This window comes from Fusarium pseudograminearum, chromosome 2 (assembly GCF_000303195.2).
Source record: "Fusarium pseudograminearum CS3096 chromosome 2, whole genome shotgun sequence".
Taxonomy (NCBI): Eukaryota; Fungi; Ascomycota; class Sordariomycetes; order Hypocreales; family Nectriaceae; genus Fusarium; species Fusarium pseudograminearum.
The window spans coordinates 1,547,782-1,572,907 of record NC_031952.1 but is presented as its reverse complement, the minus strand read 5'-3'; the positions used below and the strand labels follow the sequence as shown (position 1 = coordinate 1,572,907).

General features: G+C 49.7%; 10 protein-coding genes across 10 annotated transcripts, besides 2 other annotated features; 5 read left to right on the top strand and 5 right to left on the bottom strand.

The window, feature by feature from the left end:
- Positions 1–473: 473 nt before the first annotated feature.
- Positions 474–6,734, bottom strand: FPSE_04634 (uncharacterized protein; the record flags this gene model as incomplete). Its single annotated transcript, XM_009257752.1, has 5 exons — positions 474–584; positions 642–2,468; positions 2,578–6,350; positions 6,449–6,559; positions 6,626–6,734. 5 exons carry the CDS (start codon positions 6,732–6,734, stop codon positions 474–476), a joined length of 5,931 nt encoding a protein of 1,976 aa, XP_009256027.1.
- A 1,515-nt stretch (positions 6,735–8,249) lies between these two features.
- On the top strand, positions 8,250–8,912 carry FPSE_04635 (uncharacterized protein; the record flags this gene model as incomplete). Its single annotated transcript, XM_009257753.1, has 2 exons — positions 8,250–8,408; positions 8,466–8,912. The coding sequence occupies 2 exons, from the start codon at positions 8,250–8,252 to the stop codon at positions 8,910–8,912; spliced, it is 606 nt and encodes a 201-aa protein (XP_009256028.1).
- A 731-nt stretch (positions 8,913–9,643) lies between these two features.
- On the bottom strand, positions 9,644–11,577 carry FPSE_04636 (uncharacterized protein; the record flags this gene model as incomplete). Its single annotated transcript, XM_009257754.1, has 4 exons — positions 9,644–11,025; positions 11,066–11,295; positions 11,370–11,439; positions 11,505–11,577. 4 exons carry the CDS (start codon positions 11,575–11,577, stop codon positions 9,644–9,646), a joined length of 1,755 nt encoding a protein of 584 aa, XP_009256029.1.
- Positions 10,304–10,345: a microsatellite.
- Positions 11,578–13,016: 1,439 nt separating the features above from the next.
- On the top strand, positions 13,017–13,658 carry FPSE_04637 (uncharacterized protein; the record flags this gene model as incomplete). The annotated part of the gene is made up of 1 exon (XM_009257755.1): positions 13,017–13,658. One exon carries the CDS (start codon positions 13,017–13,019, stop codon positions 13,656–13,658), a length of 642 nt encoding a protein of 213 aa, XP_009256030.1.
- A 193-nt stretch (positions 13,659–13,851) lies between these two features.
- FPSE_04638 (uncharacterized protein) lies at positions 13,852–14,596 on the bottom strand (the record flags this gene model as incomplete). Its single annotated transcript, XM_009257756.1, has 3 exons — positions 13,852–14,231; positions 14,300–14,413; positions 14,476–14,596. The coding sequence occupies 3 exons, from the start codon at positions 14,594–14,596 to the stop codon at positions 13,852–13,854; spliced, it is 615 nt and encodes a 204-aa protein (XP_009256031.1).
- Positions 14,597–15,774: 1,178 nt separating this feature from the next.
- Positions 15,775–16,430, top strand: FPSE_04639 (uncharacterized protein; the record flags this gene model as incomplete). Its single annotated transcript, XM_009257757.1, has 3 exons — positions 15,775–15,820; positions 15,874–15,954; positions 16,027–16,430. The coding sequence occupies 3 exons, from the start codon at positions 15,775–15,777 to the stop codon at positions 16,428–16,430; spliced, it is 531 nt and encodes a 176-aa protein (XP_009256032.1).
- Positions 16,431–17,447: 1,017 nt separating this feature from the next.
- FPSE_04640 (uncharacterized protein) lies at positions 17,448–18,554 on the top strand (the record flags this gene model as incomplete). The annotated part of the gene is made up of 1 exon (XM_009257758.1): positions 17,448–18,554. The coding sequence occupies one exon, from the start codon at positions 17,448–17,450 to the stop codon at positions 18,552–18,554; it is 1,107 nt and encodes a 368-aa protein (XP_009256033.1).
- A 318-nt stretch (positions 18,555–18,872) lies between these two features.
- FPSE_04641 (uncharacterized protein) lies at positions 18,873–22,283 on the bottom strand (the record flags this gene model as incomplete). The annotated part of the gene is made up of 3 exons (XM_009257759.1): positions 18,873–21,463; positions 21,512–21,559; positions 21,611–22,283. The coding sequence occupies 3 exons, from the start codon at positions 22,281–22,283 to the stop codon at positions 18,873–18,875; spliced, it is 3,312 nt and encodes a 1,103-aa protein (XP_009256034.1).
- Positions 21,878–22,009: a repeat region.
- Positions 22,284–22,970: 687 nt separating the features above from the next.
- FPSE_04642 (uncharacterized protein) lies at positions 22,971–23,443 on the top strand (the record flags this gene model as incomplete). Its single annotated transcript, XM_009257760.1, has 5 exons — positions 22,971–23,018; positions 23,078–23,170; positions 23,220–23,223; positions 23,278–23,372; positions 23,423–23,443. 5 exons carry the CDS (start codon positions 22,971–22,973, stop codon positions 23,441–23,443), a joined length of 261 nt encoding a protein of 86 aa, XP_009256035.1.
- A 215-nt stretch (positions 23,444–23,658) lies between these two features.
- On the bottom strand, positions 23,659–24,840 carry FPSE_04643 (uncharacterized protein; the record flags this gene model as incomplete). The annotated part of the gene is made up of 1 exon (XM_009257761.1): positions 23,659–24,840. One exon carries the CDS (start codon positions 24,838–24,840, stop codon positions 23,659–23,661), a length of 1,182 nt encoding a protein of 393 aa, XP_009256036.1.
- Between the last annotated feature and the right edge of the window lie 286 nt (positions 24,841–25,126).

Sequence of the window (25,126 nt, the reverse complement as noted above, 5' to 3'; positions counted from 1 at the left end):
TTGAGGTTCGGACGGAGTTATTTCGGAGTTCCTGAAGGAAAGTGCGTGATATACCCAAATTGACAAAGCGCCTAGGTACATCGAAGGCAGATACCTAGTACATAGTACATGCTAATAAACCCCCCAATTGCCCACAGCCGGCTCGTGGTAATATAAGTGACTAGATAGTATTTGATTTGTGCTTATACTGTAGTGTGCAGGGAATATAATTATAAATCATCATAAATATCATCATAAATATCACAATCTAGGAGATTCATGTTGCCAAAGTTCTTTTCCTTAATGCTTCGTATGACTATTTAGACTATTCTACAATGTGGTCTGCTTTCTGAGACCATTTATGCTCCTGCTCCAACTCAACTTCAAAACGCACTCTTATGACTGCATTCTCCAAAAAAGGGATATTACTAAATCACCGTAAAGCCACTCCAATGCGGCATCATTCCTATACAGTTCCGATCCGTGCCCTTCTCCTAGTGGGACATTACTTCCCGGTATCGTTCCATACTCAAATCGACCGAGTAAGCCAGTAGACGGTCTTGTGTCAGAGGCAAGTTAAGTATTCTAGACCTTAGTTCCGTATCCTAAAGATCGTCCAGTTAGTTATGTGTCATGGCGAAAGCATATTGGCTCAAACATACCTGTTTCTTCTTACTGGCCTTGATAATCTCCTTGGCAGTCTCATCTGCCATATCCGACACAGCAGCATATCTTAGAACGCCAGCATCTCCTGCTTCTTCATTCATCGCGTGCAGACCGGCGAGGAGCTTCTCCAGAATGTGCTGTGGCGGAATCTCGTGCTTGGCGCGGTGCTGTATGAGAGCAAGGAAGAAGCTGTAAATCTCACCTCCCAATGACCAATCCGATATGAGTTCCTGTCGACCCTCGAATTGAGAAATGAGAGCGGATAGATTTGCGTAGTCACGCTCGACGATGGCGAGTGGGGCAACCTCCTTGACGAGAACACGATGAGCCTCCACAAAGGAGGCAGCACGCAACAAACACTGAACCTCCAAGTATGCATCCTTTTTCACACTGCGCATGTACAAAGCCAGAGCCTCCCAAATCCACAATGAAGGGATCAAAAACTTCTCTGTAAGGATACCGAACGCGGTCGAGTTCTCGTCTCCAATAAGACCAGCATGCCGAGCAAGGTGCTCCTGGATGGCCATCTTGCGGGCAAGTGGTTTGCTCAGATGCAGCAGAACGAATACAGCCTCAAGCCATTCACCAGCGCTAGTGAGTTGGGAGGCAAAAGCAACGGTAGCTGCGTCAGCCTTCTCTGCACTGTCTTGGCCGAAGGAAACCTTGCCGCTGGATGAGAGAGCGAGACCAAGCTGCCACGTCAAACGCATGTCAAGAGGAGAAAGTTGTGAGTTCTCGGGGCGCAACACAGCCTCAAGGTCAGAAGCATCGCTGGCATACAGTTGCAAAAGACCCCAGAGAAGATCTTGTCGGTTTTCAGCATCGACATCATCCCAGAGAGGCTTGACACCTTGATCAATATACCAAGGCAATGGCAGATATTCTCTCTCCTGGTCAACATCATTCTTGAATCCAGTCACTGCAGCCGCCAAATCATCGTCCTGGCCGATCGAGTACCAAAGGCGAAGGCCAAAGGATTGCTTCCAGTCAAGACCGAACTTCTTCGAAATGACAAAAGAATCCAGACGATCCTCGACTGGTACGCCCTTCATACCTTCGCAGACACATGCATTGCCCGAGAGAAGCTCGTAGATAGTACGGATCGATTCAGAAAACTCCGAAAGCATTTTCGATTCATGCCAAGCCTTGAGCTGTTCTCGCATGTCTTTCTTGGCAGCGTCACTGGTGCCAATGAGAGGAAGCAGAGTAGCAAGGCGAAAGTTCTTTCCATCAAGAAGGTGCTTGCAGGCGTCAACGATGCGATGGCCGGCCAAACAAGCGACGGCCTTTTCTTCGCTCGATCTAGCAAGGCCGATGGTTGTTGATGAAGCCGAATCCACCAGATGAGACCAGAAGTGAGAAAGCTTGGTTCTACGAAGGAGGTGTTCGGGTTGGGTAGATTCGCCAAGTGGATCGAAGAGAATGCTGGCTAGCTCCCACACATGCTTCTCCTGCATGCTTGCGGGATCGTTCATGTCCTGGTGGTGGAAAACGTCCTCGAGATGAGTAGCGTTGAGTACCGCATAGGGGACATCATCCACAATTCGAATGTCAGTAAGCTTGTCCTGGTTGCCGAGGTATCGCTTGGAGTGCTCAGTCGCAAAGGTGGCTAAGCGAACCTCCTGCGTCTCAGTCTGTACTGTAGAGCGCTGAAAAGAAAGGATATCGGCATGTTGGGTGAGGGATCGTCGACCACCATCCGAGACCAGGGGTCGAGGAACAACAAGCATCTCATCCGGTCCCCAGGTAGGTCGGCCAGCGTCGTGGAAGGCTTTCTCGTATCCGTCCAAGGTCATCGTCTTGTCTTGTCTCTGGTAGGGCCACTATTCAAAATCAAATTTAGCTTCAATTCATATAATATAAAATCATAGATACATAAACCTCCAGTATATTACAGTCTGGGGTCAATCAGGATACAACTAGGGAACACACCTTGGGAAAGCCTTTGCCAGACATTGAGGCTTGCATGTTTTGGGATGCTGGCTTGGGTTTCTCAAACAGTGAGTTCATGAGATCGATGCTAGTCGCAAACCCACGACCTTTATCCATGCCAATGGTGCTTGCCGCAAGATTATCCAATCTATCTTGCTTTGCTGTGCTCTTCCTCCAGATTGATGATTTTCGCATGGTGTCAGTTCCACTCTTGTCAAGATCAATCAACACGCCAGTTTTTCTTGATGGGGACTCATTCATCTCTCTCAAAAGTTGTCGATCTCGCTTGACTGGGCTGACAGTCTTTCTCAACATTTCCATCCAATCGTCGCCATCTGCAACTTCGAGCTGCATTGGACCAGCAGAGTCCTTTACAGCTCGCATTCTAGCTCTGAGAATGCCTCCAGGGGTAGCCTTGACGGCTTCCGGGACACCCTCGGACGAGTTATCGTCGAGCTCCGCGGCCAGATGCTGTTCGAGAGAAGACCTCGCCATGTCTTCGTCCTCGGACACGTCATATTCGTCACCCATGTCATCGGCATACTCCTCCTCGAGGGACAGCCTGACATCGTTGGGTGCAGAATCCGCGGAGCTAACCCCTAAAAAAGACTGCTGACCAGACATCTGGGTTTCTAAAACTTGTGGCTGCTCATCAAATCCGCCAGGCAGACCACGATGGCTCCGAAAGTCGAAGGTGTTGTCTGCTGGGAGAAAGTCCACGGAGTTGATGGAGGCATCGAAAGCCATCTCTTGAGTAGGAACAGCCTCGCCCTCGGCCATATCGTCATCATCAGAGTCATCGTCATCAAGACCGTAGGTAGTGAAATGTTCAACTGAAAATACCCAGATGCCAGTATCCTTGTCGTAGCTCTCAAAAGTCGTGTTCTCGATTCGCTTGAGACGCTCCACATGTTTGTTAAACCGTTTGGGGTCGCTGGCAACCCTCTTATCACGACCACCGCGGGGCCAGGACTGCTCAAGCGCAATCTTTGCAGGCACGTTGAGACCCTTTCCGACCGGGGGCTTCTTAGCAGAAATGGGGTACACAGTGGCCGAGCGAGGCTCAAGCACAATCAGAGTACCACAAATATCAGCGAGGTCAATGTTGCTGATATCAACAGGGACCTTGAAAGACACGTAGCCGACATTATCACGACCCACAGTAAACTGGTCAACCTTTTGTCGCTGCATACGGTTCAACTTCTCAAGATCTTCCATAGGAGGTGAGATCCAGTACTGGCCAGGAGTGTTGTCAGGACTGCTGACAGATGATGCCTCTGGAGTCACAGTGACATCCTCCTCGTGAACGATAGCCAGCTCATTGCCCTTGACTTCCTCCATCTCGGGAGTCTTTGAGCCGGGTGATGCGTTAGTTGCGCGGGACTGGCGAGGGGTCTCATCGTTGGCTGGACTGTCGACATCGCTAGCAGCAGGCAGTGCACCGCGTACAGGAGTGCTATCATCCATATCAACATTGGTAGTGTCAAAGCTGACACGCTTAGACAGCTTGCGAGAACCGGTTCCGTTATCGATAGCTTTATCCTTTTGGGGGGTAGAGAAGAGATCACTTCTAATGTCTCGGTTGATGATAAGCTTCTTCGAGCCAGTACTGCCGTACCATCTGGGCTGAGCTCCATTAGAGAAAGCTCCAGGGGCAAGGATACTGTCTTCGGTATTGAAGCTACGGCGCAGGTTGTTGCTTGACAAGCTTTTGCTGAGGTTTCCAGATCTGCTAGATCCTAACAGACTGTGACCGAGGTTACCAGGTGTGCTGGAAATGCTGCTGGCTGGGCTGCCTGAGGGAGTTCCATAGGCGCTATAAGAGAATCCGAATCCTCTCTTTTGGGGGGTGGCATATCGAGAGGCAGAGGCAGGGGCCAGCTTGTACATAGGCAGGATGGAGCTCCTCCTAGGCTTGGAGCCGCCGCTGAGAGGGGTAGCGAGAGGGCCGGGGTTCTGGACCTCGTTTCCTCCCAAGCCGGCGAAAAGGCCAGGAGATCCGAATGCAGAGACATCGTTGAGGTTGGCAGTTAGACCCTGAGGAGCGTTGGCAGACTGGCTGTTGCCGAGAATTGAAGCCCCATTCTGCTGCTGCTGCGGATTCGTGCTACCACCGAACAACGAGTTACCAGCGCTTTGGTTGTTCTGGCCTCCAAAGAGACCGCCGCCGCCAGTGTTATTTGTGCTACTACCGAACATACCAGGCTTCTGCTGCTGGTTGGCGCTGCCAAAGAGGCCGGTGCCGGTGTTCTGCTGGGCTTGGTTGTTCGAGCCTAGACCACCAAACATCCCAGTGCCGCCAGTGTTCGTCTGGGCCGTGGCACCGCCTCCAAACAGACCGCCACTAGGAGCAGCAGGCTTGTTGCCAAACAGACCGCCAGAAGCAGTATTGTTAGGAGCTGCGCCAAAGCCACCTGTGTTTGTTTGTTGCTGGGTGTTTCCAAAGAGACCACCGCCAGTGTTCGTCTGAGCCGCAGCACCGCCTCCAAACAAACCGCCGCTAGGGGCAGCAGGCTTGTTGCCGAACAAACCACCAGATTGCTGCTGAGCCTGGTTGTTTTGACCACCGAAGAGACCGGAGCCAGTAGTCTGTTGAGCCTGGTTGTTGTTCTGGCCGAAAAGGCCACCACCGGTACCGGCAGCTTGGGTGTTGTTCTGGCCACCAAAGAGGCCACCGCCCGTGCTCTGGGTCGCATTGTTGGCTCCAAAAGCGCTGTTCGTCGTACCAGCGGCAGCTCCAAACCCACTTGTAGTAGCGTTGGTGTTTGTGTTGCCAAAACTGAAGCCGGTACCAGCAGGTTTGTTCTGGGTGTTGCCAAAGAGACCGCCCCCCGCCGTGTTGGTGTTCGTCTGGCCAAAGCCAGTTCCAGTCGTGTTTGTTGCGCCGAAACCACCTGTTGTGCCAGTATTTCCTCCTCCTCCTCCTCCAAAGAGACCACCACCAGTCGTGCTCGTTTGCGCAGTGTTGCCGCCAAAGAGACCTCCAGCAGGCTTGTTAGCGGTATTGCCAAACAATCCTCCGCCAGTAGCGGTATTGTTGTTGGCGGCGGCACCAAAGCCAGTAGATCCAAAACCAGTGCTTGGGGTTGTGGTGTTGTTGGCTGTGTTTGATCCAAAGAGACCGCCACCAGTGCTGGCCGTTGTGTTCGCTCCGAAACCTGAAGTTGTGGTGGTGTTCGTGTTAGCGCCAAACCCTCCGCCAAAACCAGAGCTCACTCCAAACGCACCACCACCAGTAGCATTGCCATGCCGTCTCCCTTGGACATAATCGGTAAGTCGAAGTTCCTCGGCAGACCACTTCTGGTAAGGGTCCTGGAACAGGACGTTTTGGTATGAGTTGGTTGCTGTACTATTGGGCTCTTTCTCAGTATGAGCCTGGAAAGGTGTAATAGCAGTGCCAGGAGGGTCGCCCGCAGCGCCGCCAATGGTGTTGTTGTTGGCAGTACCGAAGCCAGAACCAAAACCAGTCGAGGTGTTGGCCGTGGTGGTGCCGCCTCCACCGAAGAGCGAACCGCCTGTGGGGGCCGCAGCGCCGAAGCCAGTCTTGTTGGCAGTGTTGCCTCCAAACATGCCACCTCCTGTGTTGCCGCCGAACGCCGACGTCGTAGCGGTGTTGTTCGCAGTGTTTCCGAAGCCTCCAAATCCTGTGCCAGTAGTAGCGGTGGTATTTGTGGCAGCGGAACCAAAGAGGCCGCCGCCTGTCGTGCCAGTGGTAGATCCAAAGGCTGGCTTCGCTCCGAAACCGCCGGCAGTGTTGGTTGCGCCAAAACCTCCTAGTCTTCGTTAGCACATCCATATCGGTTTGAATTATCGCCCATCGTTTCCTCTCAGTCGTTGACGACAGCGGTGCGTATTGGCAAAATTTGCGTACCAGTCGTTGAGCCGAAGCTGCCTGCTGTGGTGTTGTTATTGCCGCCTCCAAAAAGGCCACTAGAAGTGGTATTGGGTTGGCCAAATCCACCAGTATTGGTAGCTCCAAAGCCTTTCGAGCATTCCAATCAGCACCGCTGCCACCGACCATCCCGATGGTTTGAAAAAGGTTGCTTACCTGGAGTGGTGGTGTTGTTGTTGGTCGCACCGAAACCTCCAAATCCTGAGGGTTGGGCGTTATTGTTATTGGTTTGGCCGAAGCCTCCGAAACCGCCGCCGAAAGACATGATTGTTGTCACGCAGCAGGCGCGGTTCGGTATCGGTATAAGTTTGTTCGTATGCGAGCGAAGCAGTCGTCGTCGCGCGTTTGCGTTTTGACGCTAAGGGAAAGAGCTCTCGTCGCGAAAATCGATGGACGAATCGACACTAATCGCGATGACAACAGGAATAATCGTTATCGAAAATTAGATGGAAGCAAAGGCTCTCGCTCGCGACAGATGGCGCAAAGCTTTGTCTCGGGCTGCAAGGTGAAGACGCGAATTGGGTCGCAGCACACTGCAGATGAAAGGGCCAAGGGGAATGTAGCTGCAATCAGCACTGTAGAGCGGCAGTGGCCGCAAAAAGCTGGGAAAGGTCGCACAAGAAGAAGAAATTGAATATTAAGTAAATGAAAGAGATGAGCGTATGGGAGAGATAATGAAAGTGCGCTGACCAGGAGATGCTGCACCCTTATACTCTCAAAAGCTCGTGGCGATGAAGTTGGTGGTGAGGTCAGTCTGTCGCTCCTGCTATTCAGCCAGCTTTTTTTTCGGGGCGAACCTCTGCTCTTCAGGCAGGATGGCTGTAGCTTGTTGCTGCCTCAGACAATAACTTTGCATCGCTGATTGGCCTTGGGTGGGATGGTGACTGATCTAGGCCAATCAAATCGAGAGCTGAGACTACTTGCTGACTGAGTCACTGCTGCCTGTAATTTACTGATAAACCTACCTGTCACAAAAGTACCAAGGCAGACTCATATCAACCAGTCGCGCGTCCTAATTGGCTACGAACGCGCCTGAGTGTCAAAAGTTACAAGAAGATGTCTTCAGGTGACATATCTCCTTCAGCATTTGTTCTTTGTAATATGACAATTACTAATTATGCTTTTCAATCCGATATCCAATTGTTCTTGCCTTTGATGTTGGCTATGAAAGCCCATGAAAGATTCAATGGCAGTAAGATAATGACAACATGGCATCTGTACTCTGGTTTCTTCATCACTCCTTTCCGTCCCCACCTTTGAAAACAAGCTTGGGTTTGATCGTAGAGCAACGGAAGATCAAATTATTTGTCCAACAAAAAGAGACTTGATCAGTCAAACTCGAATGGATATACAGGACCTCTACGAACTAGTCCTTCAATTGCACTCCCTGATGATATTCGTAGTCGCATGTACGGCAACAAGTTCTATTTTCCAATACCTGACCATGGGTAAACATCTGCCTCGAAATGTGTTAGTGCCATTTTTTTAAGTTGGGTAGTACACCGCGTCTGCGTTTGCAGTCGCGTCGCAACCCAAGCTCCCAGATCTCAGCGAATTGACTACAACCAACAACATCAAGCCAACCCTTGCGCCTTTCTCTTCTTACGTCTCCTTGACATCCCATATAGTGCTTTTTCTATTGTTGAGCTTCGCGATCATAACTAGCCTCTAATTGTCGCATTACTTTTTGCATCACAGCGCGATTATATCACATCCATACCGATAATTCGGCTACTGCCTTTGTTCCGATTTCTACCAGCCACATTCAGCTATCACCACCATGAATTCGCATACAACGCCACGCACTGCCTTTCAAGGACGCTCGCTAGGCGGCTCTGGAATTCCTCCGCAATCAAGACAACCTGTTGCTCCTCAGGTCTCGGCAAACGAGGACTATAGCACGATTCCTGAAGAGGATCGCGAACATATTGACGAAGTCGTAAGCTGAACCCGGCTCGCATCGAAAATGGCTTCCACTAACAATCCCCTCTGCTAGTTTGACTTGATGGACATGAAAAAGAAGGGATGGCTCAACAGTTACGAATTCCGACACTCCCTAGCAGCTCTAGGCTTCGATATGTCCAAGCCCGACTATTTTAGAGAACTACAGTCCTACGGCTCAGTACCTCCCGAATGGCAAGACCCGCATACCTGCCCTGTCAACCGTCTCTACGTTTACCTGGACCAGTTCCGGTTGTGCGCTGCAAAACTATTAGCCAGTCGGGATCCCAGACAAGAAGCGACAAAGGTGTTCAACATGTTTGATTACGATGGCGATGGCGTGATTTCATTCGAAGATATGCGACGTCTGGCTTCTGATATTAAGGAAGAGAGGACGATGACAGATGAGGAAATCCAGAGCATGATCGAGCATCTTGATCACGAAGGCAAGGGCGGCGTCAATTTGGAAGAGTTCATCCAAATGATGGAGGAGGCTGGTTAGTTTCGACCCTAGCATGCCCAGGGACATAACAAATACCAAAGCATGTCGGCCGATGGCGGTAGGAGAAAACAATGCCGCTCATGACGTCCGGTGTCGGGGTCCGCGCAGTCATCACAATAGCAGACGTGAATAATCGTCTGTTGAGCTTGTTGCTCAATCGTAGGCTGCCGCTGACAAAGTCGTAGCCGCAAAAGTGGTACTGACGACACTGTCTCACAACCATCTTTGTGACCCCATAATTGAGCCGCATGCATGAACGACTAGGTAGGCTAGCCAAGTCACACGGTCAGGCCAGGTTGATACAGAGTGAGGTTTTCTCCAGCGGGTCAGGCACGTCGGAGGCATTGAAATAGAAAAAGGGAATGGCGCAATGAGGCTACAACGGAGTCAGGAGTAGATTTCAATAAGATCTAAAAATTGTTTTTTTGAATGCTTCAGGGGCGCTTTCTAAATCCCCAAAATCCACAAAAGCTCTCCCATTCCCATCATAACTTGACCTCCCACATGCCAGACTTTAAGACTTTGGTCGAAAACCATAGAAGAAAACAACACCGAGAACAGGGGAATACCATCCTTCGCCTGCGCAAAAAACGGGAATCGGGTTCAAACCAGAAGATGAAGACGAACACAACAAAGAAAAGTTGGAGGCAATCAAGCAGATGGTTCCTCAACAGCCAGTGAACCTGCCTGACGGCCACCTAACAGGGTAAGTCGGTAATTCAAAACCTAGATTAGAACTGGATCAAGTCGTTGTTATGCTGTTGTTGCTGCGGTGCCTGTTGATGGGCAAAGGGGTTGTTGGTCTGGCCGTTCATGCCCGCAGGTCCGGTAGCGGCAGGCATCTGAGCACCATAGTTAACTGTGGGCATGCCTGTGAACTGCTGTCGTAGGAAAGGGTTGTTTCCGGTGGCCTCAGCGTTAATGCGAGCAGCACCTGAGCCAGCACTGTTGATGAATGTGCCAGGAGCCGTATGTTGAGCAGGGATACGTAGGTTACCTGTGTTACCAAAGGTATCCATGCCATCGCCACTCGCAAGCAAAGTGTTAAGTCGGGTCTCGTGTTCGCTCATCTCCTTTTGAGGGGCGTTGAATGAGGGTTGCGACTGAGGGAAGCTGTTCTGCGATTGCATAGGGAAGCTGTTTTGTTGCTGTAGCTGGGGCTGAGGTTGAGACTGGTTACCGAACGAGTTGAGGCTCTTCTGTTCTGGCAACGCTCCCAAGGACGACATGGGGTTTGGTCGAGCGGATTGGGGGCGACCAAGCTGGGCGAACGGGTTATTGGAGCCAGTAGGAGTTGGTTGCAACGATTGCTGCTGGTTATTGTTGGTAGCCCAAGGGTTGTTGCTGCCAGGCTGGAGAGTGGGCCCGGGAGATGCTGGCGAGGAGAAGGATTGCTGTTGGGGCTGCTGCTGCTGTTGTTGTTGTTGTTGTTGCAGGTAAGGGTTGAAGCCAGTTGGTTGGGGCTGGAAGCCTTGCTGTTGAGGCTGCTGTTGTTGCTGCTGGCCAAACGGATCGAAACCCATGCCCGTCTGCTGGCCCCCAAATCCAGTGTTGTAGTTTGGCTGGAAGCCAGTGGGCTGAGGCTGCTGGTAACCAGTGTATGCGTTGTTCATGTAGCCAGTAGGCTGAGGCTGGTTCTGTTCGATAGGGTTGGCAAAGAAGTCAACTGGGTTGCCTTGCTGATAACCCTGGTTGAAGCCAGTGTACTGTGGTTGACTAGTCTGCTGCGAAGGCGTGGGATCATCGTCAAAGAGTGAGGCAGCATTACTGCTCTCCAGCTCCCTGCGCCTTCGTTCCTCTTCTTCCTCACTGAGCTTAATTGCTTTCGCAAGATCGTCATCGTCATCGGGTCGGCTCTCGCGCTTCTTCCTGTCCTCCTCCTCCTGGTACTTGCTTGCTTCGAGGGCCAAGCGGTACTCAGCATCTTCCTCTTCATTCATTTGTCTTCTTGGTTGTTGCCGTCGGTTTGCCTGTTGCACCGGCTCAGCGTGCTGGGGGGCGAACTCTTCGAGGCCAGTAACGCGCGACTTCCAGGATCTTCGGTCGCTTCGCTCGGCTCGCAGTCTTTCTTCGTCAAGAATAAGGGAGGTTAACTCCTTGGCAGCAACTCGGACTACAGAGATGTTAAAAACTGCTTATTGCGACACAAAGACGGTACTTGCCATTCTGTCCTACATCGCGACCTTCCTCATCAACATACTGGAATTCGCGGAGAGTCTTGATAATGTAGATGCTCTGTCGAGCCCATGTGACGACGAGTTCTGAGCCTTCGTGGAGACAATAATCCAAAACCTTGAGCGCCTTGAGGACGTGGCGCCAGTTCTTTCCTTTGTCGTTCAGGCGCTTATCGATCATGTCCATAATCTCATAGAACTCGGTGGATCTGATCGCGTCATGCCAAGTCAGTATTCACATCATGATCAGGGTGGCCAAGCGATGCGCGGGCCGCCTACGTACGTGTTGTATGTCATTTGAGCAATCTCGCTCATCTGAGTACCCGTCGGGCCCCATGGGTCATTACTGGTGGCTGCATGTACATCGTCAGCGATGGTGATCCAGGGATACGAATTGCTCGCGCGGGTAAGTTCTGACCTTCTCGGACCTTGACCTGGGCGCTGGAATAACCCTTGGTCACATTTTTGACACTTCGCATTACCTTGGACATGATGGGCGATTTATGGTATGTACTGTGGGATCTCGAACAGGTGGTCTAGTAGGCAGGGTAAGGTATGCTTCGTGAGCGCCAATCGATGGCCGAGGTGGTGTTTCCCTGAGTGGTTCGGCAAGGCTTGAGGCAATGATAGAATCGCTTAAGCTTTTCGAGCGACAGTCTTTGCGACTCGAACTCGAGATGCGCGCCCGTGAGACGGAGTCAACGGAACTAGTACCGGGAGGGGCGTTGAGGGGATAGAACGAGCGAGCTCCAATGATGACGGTATGGTCAGTGTGCCGCTCTCAGAAATGTTTGCGTGAGATCGCGATCAAACAAGACAAGACTCCGTCGCCGTTTGATCTGGAATTGGCGATCTGTAGGGAGAGCGTTTGTGGAGGAGGTTGGAGAATACAATTCGTGGGGTGATTGATTAGGTCTCGATTTCAAGAGGTCGGGGAGACCGATCGGACACGACTTTAAGAGACAGGAGAGAGGCTAAGCACCAAGGTTTTAACGGAGAGGCGGATCCAAGTATAAAAAGTAGTTAGGTTCGGACGTGTCGGAGCAGCGATTAGGGGGATAAAGGCGCTCTTGACGCGACTCTTAACGAGGGAAAAAGGATGGGTGAGTGCAGGATGATGAATTGGCGCTCTCATGCGGCATGGGATTGGGATTGGGATTGGGAACTGGCACTGGGCTTGCTTGTAACAGGCATGGAAACAAGGCCTAAGGCAACTAAAGAGACGGGTTGTGGCACTGCAAGCTGATTACGTATCCATTTTCACTTGCCAGCTAAGAGAGAGCTATGCCAAGATTTGCGGGGGTCTTGGATCTTGCGTATGTATGCGTGGTTAGATTCATGGTTACTTTCTTTCTTGCATGATGACTTGTATTCTCTGCGTTGATATAGGCCCATATTTGATTCTCGTCCGAACTCAGTTGGGAGTTCTTCAAGGTACAATTTGCCAGCTTCGTCAACTGTGGCTGAGATTCAACTTACACGGGTGTCAGGGAGTCATTTACACCCGCTGTCCCCATTAGGAAAGACCTACGTCACGTTCCCGAGACCCCTAACTGTGTACTAAGTCTTGTCCTGTTTTTACCGACTGAGTACCTAGCTGAAGAGCTGGCCCTCTAGTCTAGATCCAAGGATATGAAAATAAACAGCTTTAAGAGGATAGTCTAAAGTAGCACAAGCTGACCTACGATTTTATCCCCCATGCTTTCAGCAGCCAATTTTTCTAATACTCCAAAGTTCACTTAAACTAGATTGAATAGGTTATTATATTAAAGTAGATAAGGTATTCCAGATCATAGCTTTCTATACCACTTGTCTTACCCTATACACAACTGTATAACCATCAATTGTTTTTTATCAAATGGTATATCATCAACCTCAACCTCAGTAGAAGTTTATGCTCTGCCAATAAATCAAGAGTGTTAACCAAGTTATGTCTAAACCTAAAAACTGGCCAGATGGCTTCCCTTATCTCAAAGCGCCTCTCCATGATAGGAGCTTGACCCCAACACATATCCAAACTCTCAAAAGTAAACCTTCTCCGTTAAGCGACATCCCCATCATTCCATCAGCCTCAACAACAACGCCATGCAACCTGGTCAAGATTCAACCCATCTCCAACCCCTCACATCCTGCCAACGGTCAATGCGGCCTCTTCGCAGCGCAGAACCTCGCACCTGGTAGTTTCATCCTCGCGTATCTGGGTCGTGTCCATTCAGGCACTGCATCATCGACTGAGAGCGACTACGACTTGTGGCTGGACCGCGAGATGGACGCGGCGGTTGATGCGGCCAGTCAAGGAAACGAAGGGCGCTACGTGAACGATTTCCGAGGCGTGGGATACAGGGCTAATGCAGAGTTTCGGACGGTCTGGTGTGAGAGGTGGGGAGAGTTTTGTGTGGGAGTTTGGGTTCTGGGAGGTGGAAAGAAGAAGAAGGGAGTTGGAATCAAAAAGGGAGAAGAGATTCTCGTCAGTTATGGTAAAGGATTTTGGGGGGAGAGGCAAACGGAGGAATATGAATACGAGTATCAAGAGGAGCAAGGCGAGGATAGCAAGGCTGAAGAGAATAAGTAAAAACTATCAAGGATGTGATTTCCAGAATAAGCTACGATTCAACATCCACATATTCTAAGCGTTTGAACCGCATGGCTGTCTCTGAAGCTATACTGAATCCGTCAACCAAGGGCAGTCATGACTGACCTTCCCTCCCCGTGAGAACGCAGAGCTTGACTGCCAAGACCTGGGTACATGATGTGCGTACGTTCTTCTACAGAGGTCTGTTGATATAGGCCGCGTAAGGCGGCGCAGGGTTGACCTCTTGCTCGACTCTGCACTCTTGGGCATCCGCGGGCTCGACTCTGTGTTCTTGGGCATCTGCGGGGGCATAGTTGCCGAGTTCGATAGCCTCATCCATGGGAGGCTCATACCTCTTGTATACCCTCCACAAGTTCAAGGCCTGAGTGATAATGGTGATGAATAGTACTATGTAGCACATGAAGGCCTGAGGGGCTCCGGGCGTGATGTTTCCCTCTTTACGTTTCAAGGAACGGATCGCTGAAGAGCAGAACATGAAGGACAACTGCAAGCCTCCGAGGACCAAGATGTTGCAAGTGAGTGTCCTTCTGTAGCTCTTGACGGGCTTGGAGACTACGTCAAGAGTGTTAGCGTTTTGGCTTGTGTGATAGGGATCAAGAAATGGGATAGTGTAGACCTACCTTCTCCCTCTGGTACTCCATAGAAAGTACGGGGATTGTCAAGTTTGCGAGAGACTGCCCAGATCAGGCCGACGATTGCTACACCTGTTGCAACAGTGATACCCAGAACAACGACTGTGTACTGGTTAGTATACATGATAATCGTCAGTGAGATGAGAGGGAGGAGTAACCCTTACAGTTAAATATCGAGCGCTTAAACTCTGAGAACTCCGTCACGCTCAGAAAATCAGGAAACCGAGGAAAAGGCGGTGGTGGGAGTGTTGTGCTGTTGTTGAACATGATGGTGGTGTTTGACATGATGGCGGTGTTTGACATGCTGGAGCGTTCCCGAGGGGCGGAGAAATAAAAAAAGAGACGAAAAAGAGAAAGAAGAGAAGGGGGCTGCTTTTGAACTATTATATTTGTTTGTGGTAACCTTATCAACGAATATATAACATTGGTACCGCCTCAACTCTATACCATGAGGTGATTATCTACGCACAAAAGTCATAACTTAAAAACGTATCCAGAAAGTATAAGTGATAGTGAAAATACCTCCCTTTGTAGACCTAAATCAAGTTTCACACGCATAAACCCCATCCCTCAAAGTTCCTACTCTCTTCTACCTAGTCCTCAAGAGCCAGCCAACTTCAAGATCTCGATGCTCAGTTATGAGCTCTGGTAAATCTGGTACCTCTGCAATACGGTAAGGGAGGATAAATGCTGTAAATACAAGACCATTGAAGAGTACAAGAAGCAGAAGCAGCCAGCTTTGAGCCTGAGGATCAAGTCCGAAATGTGCCATCGAGTCAACCCACACAAAAGCCACTGCAGCCCACATGATCACGGTAACCATTCTGATTGCTTTGATATCGCCCCTGACAGTGACCTGGTGTCCTTCTATTAGTTAATGAGCGAATTCATACAAAATAAGGGGGGCCGCCTCTGTACTTACTGTAATGTAACATTGGCCCAATGTGAAGCTGCGTAAACATATAATGCGGGAGGACAATCAGCATTGAGAAGTGTACGGCCAGGTCTAATATGTTAGTCAGTATTGCTTTAGAGGTATTTTGAAAGAAGGTGAATACTTACATAGCGCGCTGAAAGGATCTAAAGAGGCTGCTTCCATGATGGCCGATCTGCCAGGCATGCCTGGAGTGACTGTTGATAGTGATTCAAAGTCCATGATGTATGATTTGGATTAGAGACAGAAAATTGCATCGACAAAAGACACAGGATAGAATAAGGAACTGATTTGAGGCGAGGATGAGTGTTTCTTAAAAAGTAAAAAGATCAGAGTTCTCACGACAACCACTCCTACCCCTTTATATTAACTTCGCACAAACCAGAGCAATGAACTATCTTTTGCCTTTAAAAAATTCTCCCTTTTCCTTAAATTCAGCAGTCTCGACCTTTTCCTCTGCTTTGACTCCTTACCCAAATCACATTTTCAACATTTCCTCTGCAAGTCGATTCAACTCAACTCAATCAACATGAAGTCTGATATTGAGACCCCCGAGGCTCTCTGGTTCATGCCAGGTTAGTACATCTCTACGGAATGTAGATTACTTATTTTTGCTAAATACTACCAGTCATCAATTACAGTGCAATTGCTTTGGTTCAGATTGGGGTTGTATGCGTGGGATCAATGATCCACGACGATGTTAAACTGTGTATGTCATCTATCGAACTCTTTCTCACTCAAGGCCCAAACTTGGTTACTAACAGGACTCTTAACCGTATAGCCAGCCCCAAGTTGCAACAATGCTTCCATTCTCACTCAGCGGCCATGTGTTGCTTCGCCTTCATCATGGCCCTGGCCGAGCTGTACGCTTCCATCGTCGTCGCATCCGTTAATGGACCTTTTATTATCATCCCCTACCTCTTCATTGCCCAGCTCTTTGTCACGCTTCTTTACTTCTATCTTCCCTTCGAGTACTATGACATGGAAGTTGAGGAAGAGCAACGCATTGAGGACGAAGAGAAGATGCTCTCTATGATGGATGATGATGACTCAGTCATTGACAGGTATGAGTTGGACGAATTGTCTGTTACCTCGACTCCCTCAAATGTAGACATCAAAGCTACTGGCTACGGGACCATGGAGTTTTCACAGTTGTCTGGACCTGGAAACTTGTATCCCGTCTAGAACAAGAGAGTGAAATTGGAGCCAAGGCCGAAGCTCGTGAAGGAGAGAGATTGTCACACATGGAAGGGTCAAGGTTGTTCATGTTTTGGTTGGATTCAGGAAGATACCATAGGAGTTTTCTCTACTTTGCCTTTTATACCATGTGAGAACTCAGTAATATGCAAGCTGCTCTTTCTCGGGATGAGATGCAAGCATAGCGAGTTAATATCGACAACTGACAGAGTGTTAATCAGAATGGAATTAAACGCAACCTGTTAAGTAACCGACTACTTGTGAATATCTTGGATAGTATGTGGCATAGAAGCAGACCTACAGATTTAGCACAGAAGCAAATAACCTAAAGTCCGGTTAAAACGGCCTAATCCGACTTACTGATCTGGTCTCTTCTTCGCCTGACGACCAGCTTTTCTGATACCCTGAGGGTTGGCCCTTATTTTGAGAGATGTGTTTGACTTGATGGATATTTTCCTGAGTAGCCAGCTGACAGCGTTTATTGATGAACTCAGGAAAATAGCATTGTACAAGTCTTGGTATTTCATGCTCTGGTTCGTTCCGTGCCGAACAACCACTCTTGACAACACAACAAAGTAGCTGTAGGCTTGCAGGCAAGATTGCGTCCTTTGTTGCTAGAATCTGGCAGTACTTCTCAATAGGAACAAAGATTGTAGCCCAGAACAGCTTGCCATGCGCCATATAATCTTTGTGGACACTGGAAGAGGGTACAAATATCGTTACGGAACAAAAGGACACCTCAAAAATGCCATTATTTGGTGAGAAGAACCCCCAACTCGAACACGACATGTTGTACAATCGAACAGCCGATGAGATACACAATAAGTCCAAATGGATATGTGCCCATCTTGTAGTATATAACCTCAATGTCTTCTCGCAGACTGACCGACATTTCCAAGCAATCCAACACCCAACACACAAGCTAACTAACAACTACAGCATCACCTCCAAGCAAATATACTGACAATCAGACACCCATACATATTCAACCTACAAGCAGCAAACATGTTTCACAATTACGGCTACCGCATTGAAAAGGCATCTAGCCGACGCAGTGGCTACGGTCCCAGATCTGCCTTCGACAACAAACCTGTCAGGAACAGACCTGCCAAGAAGAAGGTCAACTACTTCGCTCACATTCATTTCACACCTTCAGATCCCAACCGAGGCCCCGAAGAACGAGAAGCAGCGTGGCTCCAGGCAGAGAAACTCGACGCGCCAGCTCTCATGTCCGCTTCAATCAAAGAGGCAGCTGATGACTGGGACTGCAAGGGATGCAGCCTGAAGGTTCGTATGCTGGCGGACAAGTTCAACCTGAAACTCCATGATGAGCTCAGTGCAACCCCTACCTCTCAATTTACCCCTTCTCTTGGTACTTCTGACGATCACATAGATTTCAACTCTCCTCCTTTATCTCCTGGCGAGATTTATGAGGGTCCAAAAAGCTTTGTTTCGCGGAACATCGAGGGTCACAGACGACAAACTCTGGAAAGAGATGCAGGTGATGGTCAGCCCTTTTACGGAATCCATCAAGCCCATTTTGATCTGAGCCGAGGAGAGTCGGTCAAGGTTCACATGCGTCAATCAGACCGAGTGTACAAAAGACATGATCTCACACCCGGAACAATCATCTCTGCTCCTTTCCACAGCCAATACCGTTACAATACTGTCTCGACAGATGACCACAACACCGCAGTCTCGGCATTTGGCGCAATCCACTCCAAGTACCGTAAGATGATAATCATCGAGAGTTGGGATGAGCATGTTAGCTGCCTGCCCATTTACACGTACAATGGTTGTGGTCTCGCGTCTCGTCTAGATATTGTAAGTGAGTATATGGATATCCGCGACGCTGACGAAAGGTATCCTTTGGAAGGTGACACTGGTGAAGAGCCTTTGCTCGCCGTTCGCGACGACGAATGGGTCGGTAAAAACACATTCATTGCAGGTAGGTCGGTTGTCAAGCTGACTGAAAGGACTGCTCACATGCTTTTCCAGAAGTGCTCCATCGAGGGCAGGGTCAAGACAGCGCATTTCCGCCGGCTGTACAAAGAACTGAACAAGTTGACTCAGGCAAAGGCTCTAGAATTCTGTCCTTGGGGAACAGACTGATCGGTCAATACTGTAAGCATGTCCCCGAACACTCACACGAACACTCTCTTGTCACTCACCCAGATACACTCATTCAATAAAATTTCCTTTGTTTGACTTTCTACCCTGAATAGTTGGTCTCCAATAATACTGGAGATCCTTTGGCCTGTGATTGTCTAAATGATTCAATAACAAAATGCGCTTGCTACAAACAAAAGCCTCTATCGTATGTGAGATAAAGCTAATAAAGCAACCCCACGCCGTTCCTCCCAGGTATAATAAATACATCCGCAAAAACACTCTCATCATCTGTGGCTACCCGCTGTTAGGTATAATTATTTAAATGTCCTCCCCTTCGGCATCAACGTCTTCTCCCTCACCAGCTTGCTCTCCGTTTGCGTCTGCAACAGAGGCCTTGCGTGTAGCAGCATTCCTGTTATTAACTTTTGTTCCATTAGCCCGCATCGACACCACGACCGAGTCTTCTGCTGGCTCCTCGACAGCCACTTCTTGGTCTGGGTCGTTCCCTTCGGTGATGGCTCGCAGCTTGACTTGCTTGTCCTGCCACCCGGGCGGCAGACCAGGTCCGCTGGTTGCGTTTCCATAGTCAGACTTTTTAGTACCCTTAGGCCATCGGCCTGGCCCACGACCTGTGCCACCAGTCTTTTTCTTTGATGCGCTCTTGGGTCTGGACGATGAAGTGCGATGGCTGCCGCTACTCCGCTTTTGCCTCGGGGCGCTACTGGTAGTACGAGGCACGGTCGGACGGTTGACACTTGGTCTTGCCCTCTCACGTCTGCCTCCAGGAATGGCCGGGAATACTTCGAAGCGAGTATACGGAATATCCTGATATGGCTTTAGCCAAGCAGGCGGGCCATCGGATTCTGCATCCTCCATCTCGACATCCTTATCTTTCTCTTGCCCTGGTGCCACGTCCTCGATGGACTGGACCGGGGCTGGCTCAGCATTGTCAGTTTCGACTTCATCATCCTGAGCTTCGCCGTTGACGTTTGCTTCGGTCTCAGCACCAGTGTCGATATTTAAACCCGCAGCATCCTCTTCATTCTTCTGTCCGTTTATTAATGTCTGGCCTCCAGTGCCAGCTGCTCCAAGTCCTTCGTCGACCTTGGCCTCGTCGTCTTCCCTTGGTGCGATAGTGTTTATTGGGGGGCCCAGCTCAAAATTGACGGCGTTGCTTCGTCCCATAACATATGGCGTCCAAACAAGAGCTTCTGGCTTCAACTGGACATAGCCTTTTGCCTCCCATTTGCCCACATATTGTCGGCAATAGTCCAAGTCAACTCTGAAGGCATAAGTCTTGGTTTGTGGATCCCTGACGAGAGCCCTCAGGCCCTCTAGGGCGGATATAACATCATCTGGTGTCATGCCGGTATTGTCGGATATGCGCTTGATGCTAAGCCCCTCTGTCGCATACTTCTCCTCTTTCATTGCTGTCAAGAAGTACCGACACATAACTAACCGCCAGTAGTTACGGTATGAAACCAGTCCCATATCCGATAACGGCTTTTCTGGCGAGCCAGTTTTCTCCTCAACCTTTGTGAGCAGATATGAAAAATCGATAAGCAAGTTACCATAGCCTTTCCGTTGATGTATTGGCAGTGTGAGGATACAAGAGACATTGTTCTGACTACTTGCTCGCTTTTCCTTTGAGAAGTATCCCACAAAGTGATATCCTGTCTCGTTGTATTCGCACAGCACGTAGAAGAGGAACGGCTCCACGTCGTAGTATAAAGTTTTCGAACCTAAAAACAGCTTGGCGAGAAGACACAGGTTCTGGCAGTAGACCGGATTCTTCCGGCCGTCGACTTCGAAAACCGAGACAGACCCGTGTCGATAGATCTCGTCGCCTGGTGGATGCTTGGCCGGGCACTTGAGTTTGTGTCGCCACGCAACGTAGTCCGACGCCATGTATTTGAGACAAAACTCGCAAATGTACAGTACCCGGGTTGTGCAGTACTCGGCGGGATATGGCGCGGCATACCACGTATCAATTTCCCACCCGCCAAATTCGATGCACTCGATATGACTGGCATTGTCTGCTGTTTTTTTTGCTTTTCGGATAGGCACATTGGACTCTTCTTGCATGGCTAGAAGTCGTGCCCTCCATTCTTCGTCAGCCTTCTGCAAGGCATCCTTGAACCTATTCTCATCTTCTTCGGCTGGAAGCGTTTTGGATGTGTCAGCCTCTCCTTCTGACAGAATGCCACCGTAGGGTTTGCCCTGCATCTCGTCCAGATCACAGTCGAAGTACAATGGTTGTGAATAGTTGTCGGATGTAAAGGGAGTTGGAAGGACAGATATGGCAGCAATGGCGGTAGCCCTTGGTGTTGGGACTGGTCGCTGGGGAGGCGGTCGTGTGATAGTCCCAGGTTGTCGTCGAGTTTCTCTTTTTTTGCGGCCAAGAACTTCCTTAAGGTTGCCAGGCTTGACCTGGAGTTTGAGTACGAGCGACGTGCGTGTGTGCTTCTTTATTGTAACAGGTGGGGGCCGTGTAACCTTGAGACGTAGAGTTCTGGAAGGGTTATGTCGGCCTGGTTCAGCGCTTCCATTTCGCGCCGTACCTTCAGATGCTGCGTCATTAGACTGGTTTCTTCGGCGTTTTCTTAGGGAGATCGTGTTCCCATCAACTTCCAAGGATGACGATTTCCGCTTTCTCAAGGTGCGCGGTTGCTCTCTCAGCCCCTCGTCAAGCCCGTCGTCGTCTTCATGTTGTGACTCGTGATGGGAGCTGGCATCTTCGTCTTCCATTCGTTGATCGAAATGGGCTTCGCCTGAGAGTTCGGGAATTTCAGATTGCTGAGAGGGAAGTCCGGCATCATCCTCGACATCGTGATCTTCCATTTCCTCATCTTCTCCCTCCGCATCAGATTCTCGACCAAAACAATCGGGGCATTTCCAATGATCGGGGGCTAGGACTGTCAGCAGTGGCCAGATTTTTTGAAGTAAACGACACTCACTATTTTCGGTGCTCATTGCTGCGACATCGCGCGCGCATTGCTGGTGAGCTACAAGTTTGTAAGCCTCCACATGTTTATTATTGTAATTTGGGTACTTACCATTATTGCCACAACGAGTGCAAGCCAAGTACGTCTCGAACTCCTCGCTTGGATCGTCGTCTTCGCTTTGATTGCAGAAAACGCAGTGGCTCGGTGCTGCAGTTTCCTCATCATCGTGGTCTTCCTCGGCTTCGGCAGCATCGTCCCAGGCAGCCTCCTCGTCTGACTCTTCTTCGTTGGCGCTAGGGAAATCAGATTTATCGCTTTCACTATCTTCGTCGTCGTCGTGGTTCCTGGTCCCTGGTTGGAATTTGACGGCGCCAACGCCCTCATCATCTTCGTATTCTTCTCCTTCGGCGTCAACGTCTTCGTCGCCTTCAGCATCCGCATCCGCATCGTCATGTTCCTCTTCGGCGTCCCCTGCTTCTGCTTCCTCGCCCGCTTCATCTTGTTCTTCTTGATCGGTTTGTCGGCTGTTGTGAGACGATAACTGTGGGGGTGCCGTGTATTCATTATCCTCCTCGCCTGATGCGTCTACATCCTCGCCTGAAGCATCGCGGTCGCTCAACTCGATATCGCCATTGTCGGAGGGGTCTCGATCGACGCTAGACACTCTCTCATCCTCTCTTGAACCTGTTGCAATAATTGTTGTGTGTCCTCCTGCTTCGCCTGCAGTCTCATACTCGGCGTCCTCGTCTGAAGCCATGACGCCTTGTTGACGATCCTCTTCCATTGTTTGTGCGCTTGTCGTAATTACTCCCGCGTACCGGAAGTGAATGTTCTGAAACGCAGCCTATATTTTGCATAGCGATCGTTATCGGGATTTGAAGGAGCGTTTCTCGCGGTGTGGTCACGTCTTGTTCATCGCGGTTACAGCTGAAAACGCGGCCTTGGATTGAGGGGCGGCGTGTGAGAGTTGCAGGACAGAGAATAGCCAAAAAGAAATTAGAGGACCTATCGAGTATTCGACCTCGACTTAATCTACGCGTTTGTAGAGAACACAAATCCCGTGGAGATGCAATAAGCCAAGCCACTTGATCAAGTCGCGTCGACTTGGTTGATATCAAACAGCTGTCGCGGGAGCTAGTTGCCACAGTGCGTGCGACAATTGATTGAATGATTGGGCGCTGCGATCTGGTGATACACCGTGCGATTAGCCATGCTCTCAACTGTATTTCATGCAGGGATAGAACCGGAGCTAAATTCAGGCCTCAGGCATCTACGGAAACTGTATCACGAATCACTGAATCGTCAATGGCTCGGTTCGACGTGAGCTTCAATTCAAGGCCCGGCCATTCGAAAGATTCTCGACCCCGACGACGTACCAGGACGACAGATCAGGCCTGGTCAATTTGATCTCCCATTCTCCGAGTAATATACCGAATACGTCAAAGTCTGCTCAAGCAGCGCCGCCGTCATAATGCCCGTTCCTTTTGAGGCTCTTCTTCCCTATGCCATCATGATTGGTGTATGTTGCCATCCGATTTCGCAGCTCTGCAATATGAAAGAAAGCTCATTGAGTTATAGATGTTCGGTATCTCTGGTACCGGTCTTGCCGTCATTAAGGGCATCCAAAACGAGGGCAAGCGACCTCGTTACTCGGTTGATCAGTGGGATAGAGTAAGTCATTCGCACCTATAGTCAACATATAATGCTAATTGTCATACAGCAAAGTACGATACCATCCAAAATGAACTCTACTTGAAGGATACTAACCAGAGAATTAGTGATGGACCGTGACCGTCGCCTTACGGGAACCCTACGAGGACAAACGGACAAGGCAGAGGCACCCTTAGGGTTCGAATTGAACAACCCCTGGAAGGTATGTGCTGCTCTTGATATCATGATTCACGAATTGACACCGGAATTCAGCTGGAAACACGCTTTTCTTAAACAACAGTACAATGGCTTAGAACGGATGGTTACGAAGGCAACCCAGATCAACAAATGTAATTACACAATTTGGGTCCGAGGCATAAATAGCGAGGCCTGCAGAATGGGCGGCAGTTACGAGGGAGAATTCAACAATTTCAAACAGTTTATTATGTTCATATCACGAAATATGCTAGATGTCGAAGGGTTTGGTCATGACAGCAGGGGTATCTCCATTATATCGCTATCTCTGCTCTATTCTTATTCAGACCCTCCAGCAGTGTACAAGCCTGGCACATGGCCTGACTCGACATGTAGCCGCACTTGACACATTTGCCTAGACTCTGCTTCGGTGCAGGCGGTGTCTCCTTCTGCTTTGGCTTCTTTGTCCTGACCGGTAGAGGTACTGTATCGTCCTTGGAGGTTCCGTTGGCTGTAATCTCTGTCTCAAGAGCTGCGGACTTGTGCTGCTGCTTCTTCAAGCTAGCCTCAACCTGGGCCATCTCGTTGCCAGAAGTTCGCCCGTTGGCCGAACCACAGCCTCCAATCCCCTCGCCCTCATCGCAACCGCCGCATGCCCCTTGGCCCTTGTCGGGTGTAAGACGGGCCATGTCCTCTCCGCTCCTGACAATGTCCAAGATTGCGCTTGGCCGCACCTTTTCGAGATTCTTGATAAGTCCTCGAGCCGTGCCTCTGAAAGCCTCTGGGCTGTATATACACTCTGTGCTGAAGTAGTCCAGCTTCTTGTGGTGTGCATAGAGAACAATCTCCTTCTCGTAAGCATACTTGAGAGGCTTGCTTCTCATGACCTCGCTGCTCGAGTTTCCGGTGACGATGCTGGTACTTCGAGATAATCGGGGCATATCTCCTCGTAAGAGGTTCATGAGAACGGTTTCAGCGACGTCGTCGGCGTTGTGACCGGTAATGACATGCTGAATGGCCAGTTTCTTAGCCCCTCGATCCAAAGCCTGTCGTCGGAAAACACCACAATACGTGCAGTTTCCCTTCTTTCCAATGGTTTCGACAACCTGATCCATAGTCCATCCATACAGCTCATCGTAGCCGACAATCTCCAGGGGCATATCGTACTGGACGGCATTTCGCTTGACTGTCTCCAGTGAGTCGTCTCGATATCCCTTGATACCTTCGTCGACACTGAGCAATACAAGATCCAGCCCGTAGTCGTGTCGCTCGTTCAACGTTTTCATCACAGAGGCCAAAACTGTTGAATCCTTGCCACCTGAAGCACCAATAGCAACTCGTTCACCCCGGAAGAAGAGCTTCGATGATGTGATTGTATGGTGGACTTCATCTTCGAAAACCTGAATGAAGCAGTCTCGACATAACTTATGGTGGTTCTTGGGTCGCTTTACAACAGCCCTGTTATTTTTACACCGGAAGCAAGGTGTAGGTGCCATCTTGTCGCAGGTTGAATTAGTCTCTCAGCTGGGTTGAGGAGTTCTCTGGGTGCTTGTCGGCGGAGTGGAGAAGTTCAAGTATCTGAGAGTCGATTTTATAACAATGTATACAAGGTTTCATGCAAGAGAAGTATCCGTATTTGCTTCAACTTTACAGATTCTAAGCAGTAGTAGTCTTTCCCTTTCCTCCTAATTGTTGCCTCCCAACGTTTGACTCGTGATAACTTTGCACTGTAAGAGTCACAGTCACGTGCATGACTGAAAAGAGGAAAAAAAGATCAGCTCC